The 17,439-nt window shown below is 38.6% G+C and overlaps 1 protein-coding gene and 1 long non-coding RNA gene across 2 annotated transcripts in view; both read left to right on the top strand.

Annotated features, from left to right (window-relative positions):
• Positions 1-5,994: 5,994 nt before the first annotated feature.
• Positions 5,995-8,994, top strand: LOC145439674 (uncharacterized). Its single transcript, XR_013915313.1, has 4 exons — positions 5,995-6,266; positions 6,645-6,741; positions 6,992-7,090; positions 7,424-8,994. It is a non-coding gene; the product is annotated as an uncharacterized LOC145439674 (long non-coding RNA).
• A 487-nt stretch (positions 8,995-9,481) lies between these two features.
• The window catches only part of LOC145439653 (alpha-(1,6)-fucosyltransferase-like), a 56,765-nt gene continuing 48,807 nt past the window's right edge, over positions 9,482-17,439 (top strand). Inside the window, exons 1-2 of the mRNA XM_080317176.1 lie at positions 9,482-12,972; positions 16,321-16,376. Of these exons, the coding sequence (XP_080173302.1) occupies positions 12,881-12,972; positions 16,321-16,376 (148 nt within the window). The 5' untranslated portion in view covers positions 9,482-12,880. The remainder of the gene's footprint in view (positions 12,973-16,320; positions 16,377-17,439) is intronic.

Here is a 17,439-nt window from a genome sequence, read left to right on the forward strand (position 1 = left end):
TGACATAAATCATTCAAATCATTTAACGTCCAGATGCATATAGTAAAAGCCCCAGAAGTTGCATCGATTATGATGGGCTCAAGATCAGTGATAATTTGGGCGGGAGGAGGCTGAAAATGTGGCTTCGGCCCTGGTTACAACCTACAACACAGAACAACATACTCCTGAACCGGATCGTGACCACCTCTAGTCAATAGACAAAGCTTTGCTGGTGTGACGTCATATTATCCATAATGTGCTCATACCACATTCTGAAATCCGCTAGTGGGCGCTGAAAAGCGTCCGGAATTTGGATTACAAAAATATGGTAACCCTAGTGTACATGTACATATACATAGTCAGCTTTAATAACAGAATTACCATGCTAATATGTGACTCCTCACCTTGAAACTTGGTACGTAGTTGTAGGACATTGCGACTATGCAGCATACGAAATTTCCTCACGCATTTCATAATGGAACAACTTTAAAACTAACGCGGCTCTACATCGACATTTTGCGTACATCTGTTTTGTGGTGGCGTATAGTACGTACCCATACCTAGCCAACTTTAATAACGGAATTACCATGCTTAACATTGAATCCCAACTCTAAACTTGATACGTAGTTGTAGGACATTATGGCAATGCACCATGCTAGATTTCATCACACATATAATGATGGAACACCTTTGAAACTATCGCAGTCGAATACCGACTTTTACGCATATCTGCTTTTCGTGAACACAGCATATACCCATACATAGTCAATTTTATTAACAGAATTTGTATGCTAAACATTGAATTCTCACCTTGAACGTTGGTACGCAGTTGTAGGACATAATAAGAATGCACCATACCAAATTTCGTCAGACATTTCATGATGTAACACCTTTAAAACCAACGCAGTTCTATACAGACTTTTGGCTAAGTCTGTTTTTCCGTAGCGTAGCACGTACCTATGCATAGTCAACTTTAATAACGGAATTATCATGTTAATAATCGACTCCCAACCTTGAAACTCGCTACACCGTTGTAAGACATTATGACAATGCACCATGTCAAATTTTGTTACGCATTTCATGATTGAACAACTTTAAAACTAATCCAGTTCCATGCCGACTTTTGCGGGAGGGGGGGCGTAGCACGTACCTATGCATACTCAACTTTAATAACGGAATTACCGAGCTTAACATTGAATGCGCAACTTGAAGATTGGTTCACAGGTGTAGGATATTATGGCAATGGAACATACCACTGCGCTAACTTTCAGAATTGTTAAGTATAGTACTCGCACTTTGTGAGAATACCCAAGTAGGTTTTTTGCCTACATGCACCAAATACTCTCAAGTCCTTATGATATTGGAGTACATCAACTTCATGATAGCTAGAGTATTGAACAGAAATGGACCTAGAGTACTAACGTTTTACTTACTCGGAAATGACTACTTCTACCTTATTTTAAAGGATACCTCGTTCGAAGCGAAATTTATGTGGTTTTGGATAATATCCAAGATGTAGGCTCACTTTGAAGGGTACTTCCTAAAACTCAAATATTGCGCAAAAGTACAATCAGGGATCTAGAAGTAACTAATATAGATGGTTATTTTCGTAGATTACTTACCCTCTACTCAAGAGGTTTTTCAGGTGGAACTACCTACTTTTAGGACTGTGTATGTATGTGTAGTTTGAGCTTACGTTTATATCACCTTGACAAGTGACATTATCAGACATGAAAATGATATTATCACGTAATACCAGAAGTTAACACACGTCAATGTGTTTCGGAATTCACGGGAAATTGGTTACTAAGAGAAGTATATTCTTGTGTACACAATAGCGGAGAGAATATTTAAAATGTAGTAAGCAGGCCGATGGGTATTCATTGAGTTGTATAAGCATAAAAAACACTCCCGTGCGCTCCTAAACCCTATGACACAACCGCTCTGAGAGACTTCAAATTCCACTCACAGTCTCGCGGGCAGCGCATCGTTCGTAAACCTTCATTTCCGAGCAACACAGGATGGCGCCACGATCCCACCACCAGATTCCCTTCTCGCTTGTTTTGTTGTAGTTTCCATTCAGGTTGCTGGAACCGTCGTACCACCAGCCTCCTTCGTACTTAGAAGCGCTAAGGTCTTGAGAGTATCTGGTGCATGTAGGCAAAAAACCTACTTGGGTATTCTCACAAAGTGCGAGTACTATACTTAACAATTCTGAAAGTTAGCGCAGTGGTATGTTCCATTGCCATAATATCCTACACCTGTGAACCAATCTTCAAGTTGCGCATTCAATGTTAAGCTCGCTAATTACGTTATTAAAGTTGAGTATGCATAAGTACGTGCTACGCCCCCCCCCCCCCCCCGCAAAAGTCGGCATGGAACTGGATTAGTTTTAAAGTTGTTCAATCATGAAATGCGTAACAAAATTTGACATGGTGCATTGTCATAATGTCTTACAACGGTGTAGCGAGTTTCAAGGTTGGGAGTCGATTATTAACATGGTAATTCCGTTATTAAAGTTGACTATGCATAGGTACGTGCTACGCTACGGAAAAACAGACTTAGCCAAAAGTCTGTATAGAACTGCGTTGGTTTTAAAGGTGTTACATCATGAAATGTCTGACGAAATTTGGTATGGTGCATTCTTATTATGTCCTACAACTGCGTACCAACGTTCAAGGTGAGAATTCAATGTTTAGCATACTAATTCTGTTATTAAAATTGACTATGTATGGGTATATGCTGTGTTCACGAAAAGCAGATATGCGTAAAAGTCGGTATTCGACTGCGATAGTTTCAAAGGTGTTCCATCATTATATGTGTGATGAAATCTAGCATGGTGCATTGCCATAATGTCCTACAACTACGTATCAAGTTTAGAGTTGGGATTCAATGTTAAGCATGGTAATTCCGTTATTAAAGTTGGCTAGGTATGGGTACGTACTATACGCCCCCACAAAACAGATGTACGCAAAATGTCGATGTAGAGCCGCGTTAGTTTTAAAGTTGTTCCATTATGAAATGCGTGAGGAAATTTCGTATGCTGCATAATCGCAATGTCCTACAACTACGTACCAAGTTTCAAGGTGAGGAGTCACATATTAGCATGGTAATTCTGTTATTAAAGCTGACTATGTATATGTACATGTACACTAGGGTTACCATATTTTTGTAATCCAAATTCCGGACGCTTTTCAGCGCCCACTAGCGGATTTCAGAATGTGGTATGAGCACATTGTGGATAATATGACGTCACACCAGCAAAGCTTTGTCTATTGACTAGAGGTGGTCACGATCCGGTTCAGGAGTATGTTGTTCTGTGTTGTAGGTTGTAACCAGGGCCGAAGCCACATTTTCAGCCTCCTCCCGCCCAAATTATCACTGATCTTGAGCCCATCATAATCGATGCAACTTCTGGGGCTTTTACTATATGCATCTGGACGTTAAATGATTTGAATGATTTATGTCAATAATATTGGTTCTTCCATATATTACTATATAATTTTATCCTCTCTACGACCACATGGTCAGAGTTAGCGGCAGAGCAGGTGGAGGATGATGACTTCGAAAATGCAAGGAGCGTAATTCTACATCGTTAACTCATGTCCAAACGGCCTAAACCGACTCTATGATCATATCGTTATCTTGTAATTGCGATAACAATTAGACTCATTTCTGTAACTGAATGTTATTTTTATTTATTTTTGATCGCAGTTTTGCGAGGGTGGTAGTCGTAGTCCCCAAATTAAAAGCAATATACATGTTACTAAATCGCGCGCAGCGCGAAGAGAAATTTCATGTAGCGTAAATCTGCCCAAAAATAATATTGTTTATGTTGATTTAGGAAAAATTATGAGCTTACTTCAAAATTCCGGACATTTAGGCATATTTTAGAAATTCCTCCCGGACGCAGTTTTTACAGTGAAATTCCGGACATGTCCGGGAAATTCCGGACGTATGGCAACCCTAATGTACACGCTACCGAAAACAGATGTAGGCAAAAGTTGCTATAGAACTGCGTTAGTTTTAAAGTTATTCCATTATGAAATGTAAATGTGTGATGCAATTTGGTATGCTGCATAATCACAATGCCCTGGAGCTCATTTAGATACGTTTTTAATGTAGTTACACATTCTAGTTGTTTTGATGTAAGGAAAAAATTATTCGATAACTCGACACAACTAGTTAACACGCGTTGATGTAACTTTCTCATTTGTATGCATAGCCTACGCGAAATTGGTTGCGAATTTTTCGATTAGTTTATATTCCGTATTTTATTTAAAACTGAAACTGTTAAGTACTACTTAAAGTGTTATAAAATGTGAAAAAGTGTACAAGCAGAATTATTATTATGTCATGAATAAGTAGTTTACAAATTCATACAATTTTTCTTGTTGCGTTCCGGGGATTTGCATAAGTTTCATCTATATCGTACAATGTGTTTACGCGGTCCAGAATGACTTATGGCGATGAAAAATAGCAAAAATGGTCTATTAAGGATTGAGCACGGTTCAAGAACTATGATATTCCTGTACTTGCACAAGTTACAAACGCGGTATCCTAAATTAGTATATACTACTAAAATACAAACTCGGAAGAAATCATGAATGCGTAGGACTTACCTTAAACATATATTGTGTACAAATAACTTTTACAAGAACTATAAAATTCCACTCCAGGCGCTGCGGCCTAGCTCAACCGAACAAGTATTTCGGACTTTAGGAGTCAAATTGTCTTTCTTATGGTGAATTAACATAGGGGGAATTAATCAGAAAATTTTGTAGACTACCGTAGGCATCGATACATTGAGTGAAATGGACTTCCTTAAATTAAAACGAGCAGAATAAATCGAAATAATTTGCAGAGTCCCGTAGGTTTCAAGACATCGCTCAGGCTGAGATCATAGCCTAATAACGAGGGCTTCAAGTGGGATGTTATAGGAAGCAAGAAGAATCGTTGTAAAAGTGTTGAAACCAGGGGTATGCTGGTATAACCTTGACGAGTGCTATTCGGTATGGAACAACATCAAAATTAGCATACTGAAAAAGATCTGCTTGACAAAATTTTCATTTCGTTATGTCCATTAGAGTCGTGTTCATGCGACGAATTTGTCCGACTTACTTGCATGAGTTACAAGCTACATAATAATGAATACTCCGCAATGTAAAATTAGTATACACCATACAAAATCCGGATTGTCAAAGTCTTTAGTGTAGCGGAATAGTGTAGTTTTCTAACTACTTTACAAATTCATACTGTTTTTCTTGGTGCGTTCCAGGATAAATGCAATTTTTCGCGCTTTTTTATTTTTATTTTTTCATTAAAATTGGAGCTACTGTATATATTTATCGCCTATATTTAAATTCGGTGTGGTAATGCGTTGAGGTTGAAGCTAAAACATCCTATTTCATGCGGCCAAGAAGACTAGCACCGCGTAGCCGAATTTAGCATACCGAAAAATATCTACTTTACAAAATTTTTATTTCTTTATGTCCATTAGAGTCGTGTTCATGCGACGAATTTGTCCGACTTACTCGCATGAATTACAAGCTACATAATACAACTAGTTAACACGCGTTGATGTAACGTTCCTCATTTGTATGCATAGCCTACGCGAAATTGATTACCGAATTTTTCGATTGGTTTATATTCTGAATTTTATTTAAAACTGAAACTGTTAAGTACTACTAAAAGTGTTATAAAATGTGAAAAAGTGTACAAGTAGAATTAATATTATGTCATGAATAAGTAGTTTACAAATTCATACGATTTTTCTTGTTGCGTTCCGGGATAAAATGTAATTTTTCGCTCTTTTTTTCTTATTTTTTATTAAAATTAGTATTCATTTTACAAAAAAAAAACGTCGTGTTTTGACTTTTGAATGAGCATTAACTTTACGCAACTCGGGACTATTATTTCGTGCGATCTAACATATCTGTCAGTTGTGAACTCGTGCTTGCAGTCAAAAGATTTCATTGCTATGCAGCTCAAAAACATTAAGGTCTGCGCAATTATTGCTGGCGCCGCGCATGTTGCCGAATACTATTCCAAGAAATTGACGCGTGTAAATGTGCCACGAATATAGTTCATTACGATTCCAAGAAGTCGGGCCACATCGACAATGCGAATTAGAACATTATAAATCAAGTTGCGTTTCCAAGAAAATGCCGCGTTGGCGATACGAATTAGAATGTTTACTTCCGACGTAAAGCAATTCGCATTCTGAAAACTTCACATTTCTGTTCCAAGTATTGTCATGTGCACAGCGAATGAGGCAGGCATCACAGGTAAGGTAGGATCCATGTATTTTGTGTCGATTTAAACTAAATTTAGCTATAATTTCTCGATGCGGTATTAGCTTACGTGGATTGTGCACGCAGATTGAATTACGTTGAGATTTCTCCAATAGCTAATAACGTAATAATGAGTTCTCTGCACAGATATAATGTTAACCGGCAATATAGCCGAAGTCGCATAAATTCGAATGTATATGCAAGTTCTCCGTTAAGGGTATAGACTCTCTAGCCTCGCTTATTACTCGAATCTCGCGGTGGTTACAATATTGTGAATTACTTGAGTGGAGCTATACTGTATATTACTTATCGTCTATATTTAAATTCGGTATGCTAATGCGTTGAGTTTGAAGCTAAATCGCTCCATTTCAGGTAGCGAAGAAAATGATTACTGCATACTTGTTGACACACGCAAGCCCAGGACGACTTACAAGCGTATAATGATTAAGCAGATTGCACAGTCCTAAGGGTGCGCTATATCATTTCTCCATTATATTGAAAAAATCACCAGAGTATCATGGCTGAAGCTTCATCATTTCGAATACTGAATAATGCTAATATTACATCTATAGTAATACCTAGATCTCGCTACGTCATAATTTTTGCTATTACAATATTAAGATTTAATTAAGTAGAGCTTCACTATATTATTTACGACCTATTTTTTAAAATTTAGCATGCTAATGCGTTGAGTTTGAAGCTAAATCGTCTCATTTCAGGTAGCGAAGAAAATGATCACGGCATATACTCGCGGATACATACAAACCCGGGACGAGTTACAAGCGTATGATGATGGAACAGATTGCACAGCCCTAAAGGTGCGTTATATCATTTCTCAACTATTATGAAAATATCGCCAGCGTACCGAGATTTCTCCTATATCGTACCATTTAAATAGCTATAACGTAATAATGAGTCCTGTGCGCGGATATAATGTTAACCGGCAATATAGCCGAAGTCGCATAAATTCGGATGTATATGCAAGTTCTCTGTTAAGGGTAGACTATCTAGCCCCGCTTATTACTCGAATCTCGCTGTGGTTACAATATTATGAATTAATTAGGTAGAGCTATACTGTATATTATTTATCGTCTATACTTAAATTCGCTATGCTAATGCGTTGAGTTTGAAGCTAAATCGTTCCATTTCAGGTAGCGAAGAATATGATTACTGCATACTCGTTGACACACGCATGCGCGGGGCGACTTACAAGCGTATAGTGATGGAACAGATTGCACAGCCCTAAAGGTGCGTTATGTCATTTCTCAAGAATCATGGGTATGAATAATTTTTAAAAACCCAAATATGTCGCATCCAAACTTCGTAAATATTTTCGATTAGTGTTTTCGATTCTATCTACTTTAAAATACTCAGTGTAGAAGTTTCGAAACTTGCATGAATTACAAGCTACATAATACAATTAGTTAACACGCGTTGATGCAACTTTCCTCATTTGTATGCATAGCCTATGCGAAATTGGTTACCGAATTTTTTGATTAGTTTATATTCCGAATTTTATTTAAGTACTACTAAAATTGTTACAAAATATGAAAAAGTACACAAGTATAATTATTATTATTATGTCATGAATAAGTAGTTTACAAATTCATACGATTTATCTTGTTGCGTTCCGCGATAAAATGTAATTTTTCGCTCTTTTTTATTTTTTATTTTTTCAATAAAATTAGTATTCATTTTACAAAAACGTCGTGTAAAGGTAAAGTTCTTGTACATTTCGGAGTACTCAAGTCTAGGGTTTGTCAGCTTATTATATGCTCAGTATATTATATGTCAAGAATTGTGGAGCATTTATGTGGGTCTCCAGGGTGCTCTTCATTGAGTGCCCGTGTTGGGCGATAAGTTTAATTCGCAAAATTAGTGTGTTCAAATCAGACCTGTCGCCAACATAGTGATGTCGCATTAGCCCTAAATACACATGATAGAATATCAAGGAAAAGTATCATCTAACCTATAATGAGTGTTATTTATTTCTCGGAAGCAAGTTATTATCAAAACATAGTGGTCAAAATTATCGCAGAGCGATACCGATTTTGCGTAAATTCCGTTATGCGTCTGACTACGTTACTAGGGATTATGTAGTTAGTTAGGAAATTAGGAGTCCTATCTTCCCGATCGGTATGGAACAACATCAAAATCATCACAAAGCAATATCGACTTTTGCGTGAACATTATAGCAGCACCCGACGCAGCTTACATTATTACGTTATAAGACGCCGGCGGCGTTTCACTGTCGGTTTAATCACCCTTATTCTAGTGACATGAAAAGGACTGAATCGTATGAAATGTGGTCACTACAAGAATCGAGCGAAAGCGCTGTTTCACGCCGTCTTGCATCGATCACGATTAGTTTTACTTTTCAACTAACTTGTTGTCTGTCGTTATATTCATTAGACTCGCTTTCATGCGGCTAATATGTCCCTATCATTATAACGTCGGGGATCGCGTATCTGCGGCGAAGGTGTTCGTTTAATTATAGCGACGAGAACCGGGGCCCTACGGCTAGTCTGTTGGCATTTTAGTGCTGAGTTAAATACCCTTATACTCGACATGCAAACATTATACAGGTAGCGGTTGTACTGCGAGCTGATAATAAGGCTTAAAATGTGGAGACCACGGAAATCGAAACCGCGATCTGTCTGCACTCAAAATCGCATTTTATATTATTCTAGGGATTATTATTATCAAGTCGCATTTAAGTAATTAATTAGTGATGATGCATTTATCCGTGCGATATCGCAGTCATCGTGAACATACATACTCTAACAACATCAACATCATCACAAAGCAATATCGACTTTTGCGTGAAATCTGTTACGCGTTTTACTACGGTAGTATGCGCACCTGCTTGCAGGTGTCCAGACGTGGACTTTCTACTATATTCGCTCCTAGCATTATAGCAGCACTCAACGCAGCTTACATTATCACGTTATAAGACGCCGAGATACCGTAACTTGTACACATAAAATCATGTTTAAAATATATGGAGGGATGACATTAGTCGTAAATACACATAATGGAATATCTGAGAAAAGTATCAAGATGCGGCAATCAATGCAGCGATGATATAGCAATGGATGGATGATGTGGCACAGATGACGTAGCAGATGAATGTACCCTGCGGGCATGAAAATGGGCGTGGCAATTAGGATGACGTGGCGCTCTCTGATTGGCCTGCGTATAACGATTCAACCCTCACTACTCAGTCCCAGTCATATTATTCTTAGATCTTTGTATATTACCATCAAGTAGAATATTTCGCCGCAGATCCGTGACGACTGTTACGGGCAAGCCTTCGATATTAAAGTCTTCTCTCAAAGCGTTGACTATACACACGGTTGTGGTAGATCCGACATTCATTACTTTAACGAAAGGATATATCGAATGAGCATCAACGATGACAAGATACATTTTTTTTATTGGACCTGCGAAGACCAAGTGGTCAAATCTTTCAGAGGTTTTGGGCCATTCGCGATGCTGACGACCAGGTGCTTTTATTATCTTACGGCAAGCGTCGCAACTCTTCACGAGATTTTCAATGTCGCGATTAATGGAAGGACATGCGATGTAACGTCGTGCTATCTGCTTCATCTTCGCGATACCCCGATGTCCTTCGTGCAAGACGATAAGGCTCGCGATCGAAGTGACTGCGGAAAAACTACGCGCTGAAAACCATCGTATTAAGCATGTCGTCGTGCAGAGAGAGCGAATGTTTGCGAGATGAAAACCAAGAAAATAATCAACCCGCGTCTTTGGAATCCAGTTAACACAAGTGACAGATAATTTTACTAGTTCCATGGTTTTGTCTTTCAGCATCGCGTCGCGAATTTGATTGCGAGTTAACCGTGGGCCGTTGAATACAATATTCATAGCGTGAACGATCTCTGCGTTTTCACCAATTTCCAATTCCGAATGGAGGCGTGGGTTCGAATCCCACTTCTGACACCAATTGCTATGTTTTTGATCTTCTTAGAACAATAACTCATACGACGAGGTTTCAATATGAAATCAGTATATTATCAGCAGAAAAACTTTAAGACAGGCGACACTATCAAGAGTGCAGTTAAACGAAAGACCAGTAGACAACAGAACACAAGGGTATAAATACGACACACGAGGAAATAACGATTTGCGGTAATTAGCCTACTAATCCTAGGCAAATAAGAGACAAACGATAATTCCGTAAAATGCACGAACATAACAAACAGGAGAATATAACTTTTAAAAAAGAATGGAAGCAAGAGCTTGCATTCAGTGATAATGAAGGTAAGACACTGTGCTTCATCTGCAAAGACTCGCTCAATAATTACAAAGCTAGTAACTTGAAACTTCACGAAAAAAACAAATATAAAAACCTTGCCACGAGTTACCAAACGAAGACAGATTTACGGAGTTACAGAATTACCAATCTGAAATCTTCTTTAAATGCTCAGAAGCACTTGAAGCGTACTGGTATGGAGCAGTGCTTACCAACCCACTGTTCTGTACCCCCGTCATTGCCGTCTGTTTCTTTATGTATTTTTGTTGGATGAAAATACAGACTCTTTCTCTCTCTTTGATCCAAATTTAATTGTGCGGCCGATCATGAGATATGACCACTAATGAAAACGTTATTCTACTCACAGTGCGTCGTTGTTATTGTTTCGTGGTATTCCTGGTGTTTTACAACTTTGATGGTCATTTACACCACACCGATATCCTGTAATTTGATTCCGTAGCTGCCGACTTGTAGCACGGTCCACTTCTAGACTTATTTAAGACAGTATTTACGCGGATCAGATGACGAGGAGGAGCCTGGATAAACCTCAGAAACTTGAGTCGACCTCGGTCGGACTCGAGCCCACACCACTCGCGGCAATTATTCGATCATTGTAACACCAAATCGGACTGGATTTGATGCATCCTCCGCCAAGGTATAGGCAAAGCCTTTAGAGGAAGGAATTAGTTCCAATTATCAGGCATACACAACAACAAACTGTCCAATTTCGCGCTCCAATCAAAATGACTATACCGAAATCCGGTTCATTAATTATTGCGAGCACGAACACCTGGCTTGCGGCCATTACAGGCTCAAAAACAATTCCATTTTTGTCCATCCCATTTTTGTCTCTTACTTTGTTTTATACTATCTTCTTTACTTTTCATTCAGTGTGCATGCCTCCTCTATACATCGCCTATAGGCCATAAGGTGGGTGTCTGATTCCACAGACTACTCCAAGTCGCTTCGACACCTTCCTATCTTTTCATTGTATCGCATTTTGTGGTGTATTGAACTGGTAAAATTGCTAATAAGAACGTTTATTTGCTCGTCTAATCGATAGAGCATGGTGCCTGGTCTATTGAATAGGCCACTGTAACATTTAGAAAATATTCACGACCCACCGGTTGGGAAGTACTGGCGTAAGCTATGGTAGCCAATTTGTTGCACACATCTGAACAAAATATTGTTCAGTATATCTTCATCTTCTTTTTGTATAACAATTTTCGGTGAGTTTGTGCGCAGGAAATTTATTGTCCAAAAGAGTGCGAATGGAGTTAAAAAAGATTGACAAGCACTGTATCTCAACTTCTCCAAGACTCGCCGAGATATATACGAGCTATTGACGACGAGCAAAGTCATGCCATCCGACAGATTGATAAACCTCGATCGCCATTACCGAATTTCGACACAATTACACGGATTTGAAAAACTATCCCTTTAAAATGGTTTCCGCTTTAAACATGGTTGGAAACAAATGTAAAACAAGTGTGTTATGAAATATGTTTGTTTGGAATACGACTTGCAAAACCAGGCGTCATTAGCATGCATCTTACGTAGGGTTGCATTTAAAACAAAGGCATATAAAAACACGTTTTTTCAAGTTGTATAATTGTGCAAATGCTTTCCAAAAACATGTTGTATGAGCTTACGGACGATTAGTACCCGATATAGTCGACGTATATACGATATGGGATGGTTGGAACCCTCAAAATAGTCGGTTCAACAGCTGTAGTACGAATATATTTCGTCAAAGGAGCTATATCTACCCTCTATTTTCAATTACCAATATCAATCAACCTTGACGTCACAATTGAATATCCGTGACGTCAAGGCTTAAAAAAAACATAATTTAAGCAAGGTCCTTGTTTTAAACATGCTTGTTTTAAATTGATTTTTGTTTTAAATGCAACCCTATTCCTACTTCTCCTTCGCCACTCTCGATGCGACACGAAAGCTGTTTCATTTACGCGGAGTGATTCCACCGTCTTAGAGAAGATTTACCAATAAATAGCAATGCCACAGCGCAATGTCATTGAAATTCGTCCTTTCATAACAGAACAGTCATATCAACAACACATGATGTGAATCAGGAATATATAGAGTTTTATATATCCCTGATGTGAATAAACAGATCATCGGAACAGAAACCCAGGCTATGCTCGTAAAAAAACTGATCCGAGTGAAACGAAGACGGGCGTGGAATGCCACAGTGTCACATTCATTTCTTGTTCTCAACATACAACACAGGCTGTATCCATATGTTGTCAGTTGCTGGATTATACATTTATCACTATCGACCGAAAGGTTTCAGTAATTAAAGCTCTGCACGATGATACGATGCAGGAAATATCCGAAGAAAAACATCATTTTCGCAGGAGTTTTTACGATGATTGTTACACTTATCGCGACCATAGTGTACGAGTAAGTGAAATATTGGTATACGAAAAGTCTCCAACAGTAATTAAATAGTGGCCCAATAAAGATGGTCATTAGGGCTGTTCAAAAATAACTTTTTTTCCTGAATCTTGCGGGTTACGTGATTAAATCGTTAGGTTGCCTTAAAAAACGACGCACACCAAATTTGAATTCATTCCAACCAATCTTCGCGGATTTCGTAGAGTTTGAAAATTTCGAATTTGCTTATGAATGCAAAAAAAAAAATTTTTCAAATTTTGCTTCCAACCCCATAAAATTGTCGCGCTGTCTTCAAAAACGATACAAAACAAATTTGACTCAATTCCAAGCTGTAGAAGCGGAGTTATTTGAGTTTTTCGATCGTAATTCTGGGATTATTCCCCAATCAAGGATAATCCAAGAATTATCATCGAAAAACTCAAATAACTCCGCTTCTACGGCTTGGAATTGAGTCAAATTTGTTTTGCATCGTTTTTGAAGACAATTTTTTGGGGTTGGAAGAAAATTTGAAAAATTTTGTTTTTTGCAATTATAGGCAAACTCGAAATTTTCAAACTCTACGAAATCCGCAAATATTGGTTGGAATGAATTCAAATTTGGTGTGCGTCGTTTTTAAGGCAACCTAACGATTTAATCACGTAACCCGCAAGATGCAGGAAAAAAAGTTATTTTTGAACAGCCCTAATGGTCATGGTGTAACATAGTTACTGCTGATACTTTCGCTTACGCCGACCCGACGAACACTGTTATGCACTATATACTGTATTGTTCTCATATCGAGCAAGTGTTGGGATAGCCTGAGTCAACTATATCGTATGACTTGCCTTGACTCGACGTCTCAGAAATTTATAGATAGATTCGTGACACGGAGATAAATTTCCGAGCAACTATCAAGCCATCAAGTATTCGGTGTCGAGTAAATCGCCGTATCGTATGTTCGGATTGTTCGCGATACGGCTACATTAGAAGTTGTTGACTTTGAATCAACCCGCATACTAGGAATGGTGTGAACGTGGTGTTCACGTTCGCGTTCTGTGTGTGAACCTCAGAAAATTAGAAGTTCACGTTCACAAACGAACCTTGAAGGTTCTGCACAGCGAACCTTTTTAATGCATTGCAACTTTTCACGTCATTATAACATCTTTGGTTGAAATTATTTGCAATGTAACTTCGGACACTTTATCAACACTCGGCGAGCATGCATTTGATGGCTCTATAAGTAGTTGATACGTTTGGCGAAGTTTAAAAAGTCAGCATGTAGCCCAGGGGTGGGCAAACTACGGCCCGCGGGCCGCATGCGGCCCGCAACACCGTTCTGTGCGGCCCGCAAGAGTCTAAAGAAACTTTTTTAAATGTTGATAAAATGCTTACTAAAAATCGAATTAATGCAAGAACTTGATTAAACTTTTACTTAGTATATTTCACCATGATAATTCTAAGACAGTGGCTCTCAAACTGGGTGGCGCGCCCCCCTTGGTGCGTGAAAGCATGTGAAGGGGGACGCGAAGCTGAGCTGAACTGAAAAATTTTTTGGCGCTCGGCGCGATTTACGTCCGATTCGTAATTGCTGCTATGTATTTAGTCTCTATTTCATATTTCAAAATCTCTCATCCACATTCGTAAACTTCCATGCTATCAAACTATCCGTTAGGTTTGCTAGCAGCCTGGTTGCGTTTTGTGATATGACGATAAGTGGGCGCGAAATATTTCACCATCATAAGGAGGGGGGGAGTGGCGTATCTTAAAAAAATTGAGAACCACTGTTCTGAGGTAAATTCTTCCTATATTCTTTTTATGTTTAATTTCTGGCGCAACAGCCCGATCTCGAAGCCAACACAGTTTCAAAGGTTTCAACTGCTAAACATTAGAGAAATCCTAAACGAGATTGACATAATTCGGATCACGAGTGTGATTTCAGATTTGCCACTCCAGTGCGTGTCTTAGGTAGATTCGTTCTCTGTATTCGTAGAATTGGGGTACTGATATTTTATCTACACATAGTAGAGGCGTGTGTGAAGCTAACATGGTTATGATGCTGTTAGCATTGTGTGTTATGGAAGTGAACCGAAATTGGAGTTAGTAATATCTATTAACATATCGCTGCTCACAGATTTAGATTTCAATCCTGTTCTAAGAATCGGGACGACCGACTTTCATATCTATAGTTTTGACAAATTGGTTATTGAGGTTGACCAGCCTATGAAATTTCGCCACTGTTTCTGACGCGTGTACGATATCATCAAAGCAATGTATGGTTCGTTTTAAATAAGCACATATATTATCTCTATGTCCTCACTATATAATCATATACCAATATTGCGTTTTGATTTATAATCCCAATTTTATATAGTGCGGCCCGCAAATGGATTCAGAGGTTGAATGCGGCCCGCGAGCGCAAAAGTTTGCCCACCCCTGATGTAGCCTATATCAGCATTGTGGCTTAGTGTGGCTTGAATCGTCACTACTCACTATAGGTATCGTGTGTACATTAATATATTACTCCACTAAAATGTAGGTTTGGAATTAGCAATATGACGTCTGTGACGTCATAGATTCACGCTCGCGTTCACACAGAGCCTTTCAAAAAGGTTCGCGTTCACACGAACCTGAACCTTCCAGGGGTTCGCACCATCCCTACCGCATACTTCGAAAATTCAGTTTGACCTGAATTGTGACTTTACTCGTGATGTCAATTGACGCCGTAGTGCGTAGTGGTATAATCCACAGCTACAACACCAATGGGTTGCGGGTTCGAGTCCGACCTAGGTCGACTTCAGAATTCCTACCTAAGTGTTGGAGGTTTATCTGGGCTCCTCCTCGCCATATCATTCGCGTAAGCGGTGTCAGCCTGGTGTAAATGACCATAGTAGTCGACAAACACCATGATTACCACAAACAACAACAACAGCAACACGAGATGACCTGTGACTCGAAGGTAGTGACTTGATCCCAACACTGTATCGAGCCCCATTGCTTGATAACATTTATCCATTCTCTCTTTTTATTGTATTTTTGTATATCCATCGCACCGCATCGTTAACTGGACCCTTCTCCAACTCTAGAGTTTGTTTATTTGTTTTGTGTATTCGTGGTGTTTGTCAGCTACTATATGGTCATTTACACCAGGCCAATTTTCTCCATTTTTTATTCCGTAGCTGCCAACTTGTAGCACGGCCCACTTCCAGGCATTTATAAAACACCGCTTACACGAAGTTACACTAGAGTTGAATACGTTCTTTCATGAAGTCTCACATTTTAAATATCACCAGCAAGTGTGATTTCCGTGGCAGAGTGCGACACGTCTATCACGTCCTGATTACTTTATTAAAATTACCTTTTACTTATTTCACGCAGACCAACAATGAATTCGTTTGTTTCGGTTTCGTTCAGTAACACCCCGTTTCCCCCAGGTAAGCTATTCAATTTACAAAGCAGAAGATATATTAATACTAGAGAAGCTTAATTTATTTTGCAACGATTAAAGTTGAACGTATAATTCGAAATCTTGGTCAAGGAGAATGTTTCTCCAAATTTCGGTGTTTGCTGTATCTGACAAGGTTGGGCATTAATCTGATATTCAGGGACTATTGACGCATGTGTATGAATGAATACCAAAAAATGTTACAAATACTCCAATCATGCATTCACGATTCCACAATCCAAAACTTTATGGTCAACTATAGTTGTGACTTGGTGCGAGAGAAATAAATTCACTTTCATAAACTCTTCTATATTGACCATCAAATTGATAATAATTATTCTTAACATATGCGATGATTTCTAATGGCTTATGCAAAGAGATAGATATAATATCAAAGTCAAGTTTTACATGCCAAATAACTTGTTCAGGTTGTGGCAATAAATGGTACCGTGTAAAAATAATATTGAATAATAACAATTATCTCAGTCATATGTCTGATTATCGTCAGAATGTCCTTCGTTTGGTTCACACCTAGCCAGTGTTCGCAAACTCTTTTCAGGGGATCCAAGAAAGACCACTCAAAATATTCGAAAATAAGCTAATTAAAAACTAAGTAATTAAATCCTCGATGTATGGAAGAATTGTTCAATAATCAAACCATGAATTGGGAGGTAGATTCAGAGGTGGTCAAAGTAGTCAAGAAAGCTACTCAAGTAGAAGTAGAAGTAGCGACGAAAAAATCTACTCAAGTACGAGTAGAAGTACTTTTTTCATAAGCAATCTAAAACTACTTGAAGTAGAAGTAGAATTGACTGACTTTAAATCTACTCAAGTAAGTAAGTAGTTTTGAAAACTATCGTAATTCGTTCGCATGGACTGTCAAAAGCTGCAAATTGAGCTATGAGGAAGGAGTATAGAGCTTGATTTATATTGATGCATCCCAGGAGGGCTCAATTTTTGACAGAATAAGCAGTCGTCCATATCATGGGATGTAAATGATAGTATTGATATGGAATGTGATACTAATTCTTTGTTTACTTGAACACCCCGTT

Source organism: Botryllus schlosseri, chromosome 5, assembly GCF_051294905.1.
Source record: "Botryllus schlosseri isolate E-star chromosome 5, Bs_hap1, whole genome shotgun sequence".
In the NCBI taxonomy this organism is placed as follows: Eukaryota; Metazoa; Chordata; class Ascidiacea; order Stolidobranchia; family Styelidae; genus Botryllus; species Botryllus schlosseri.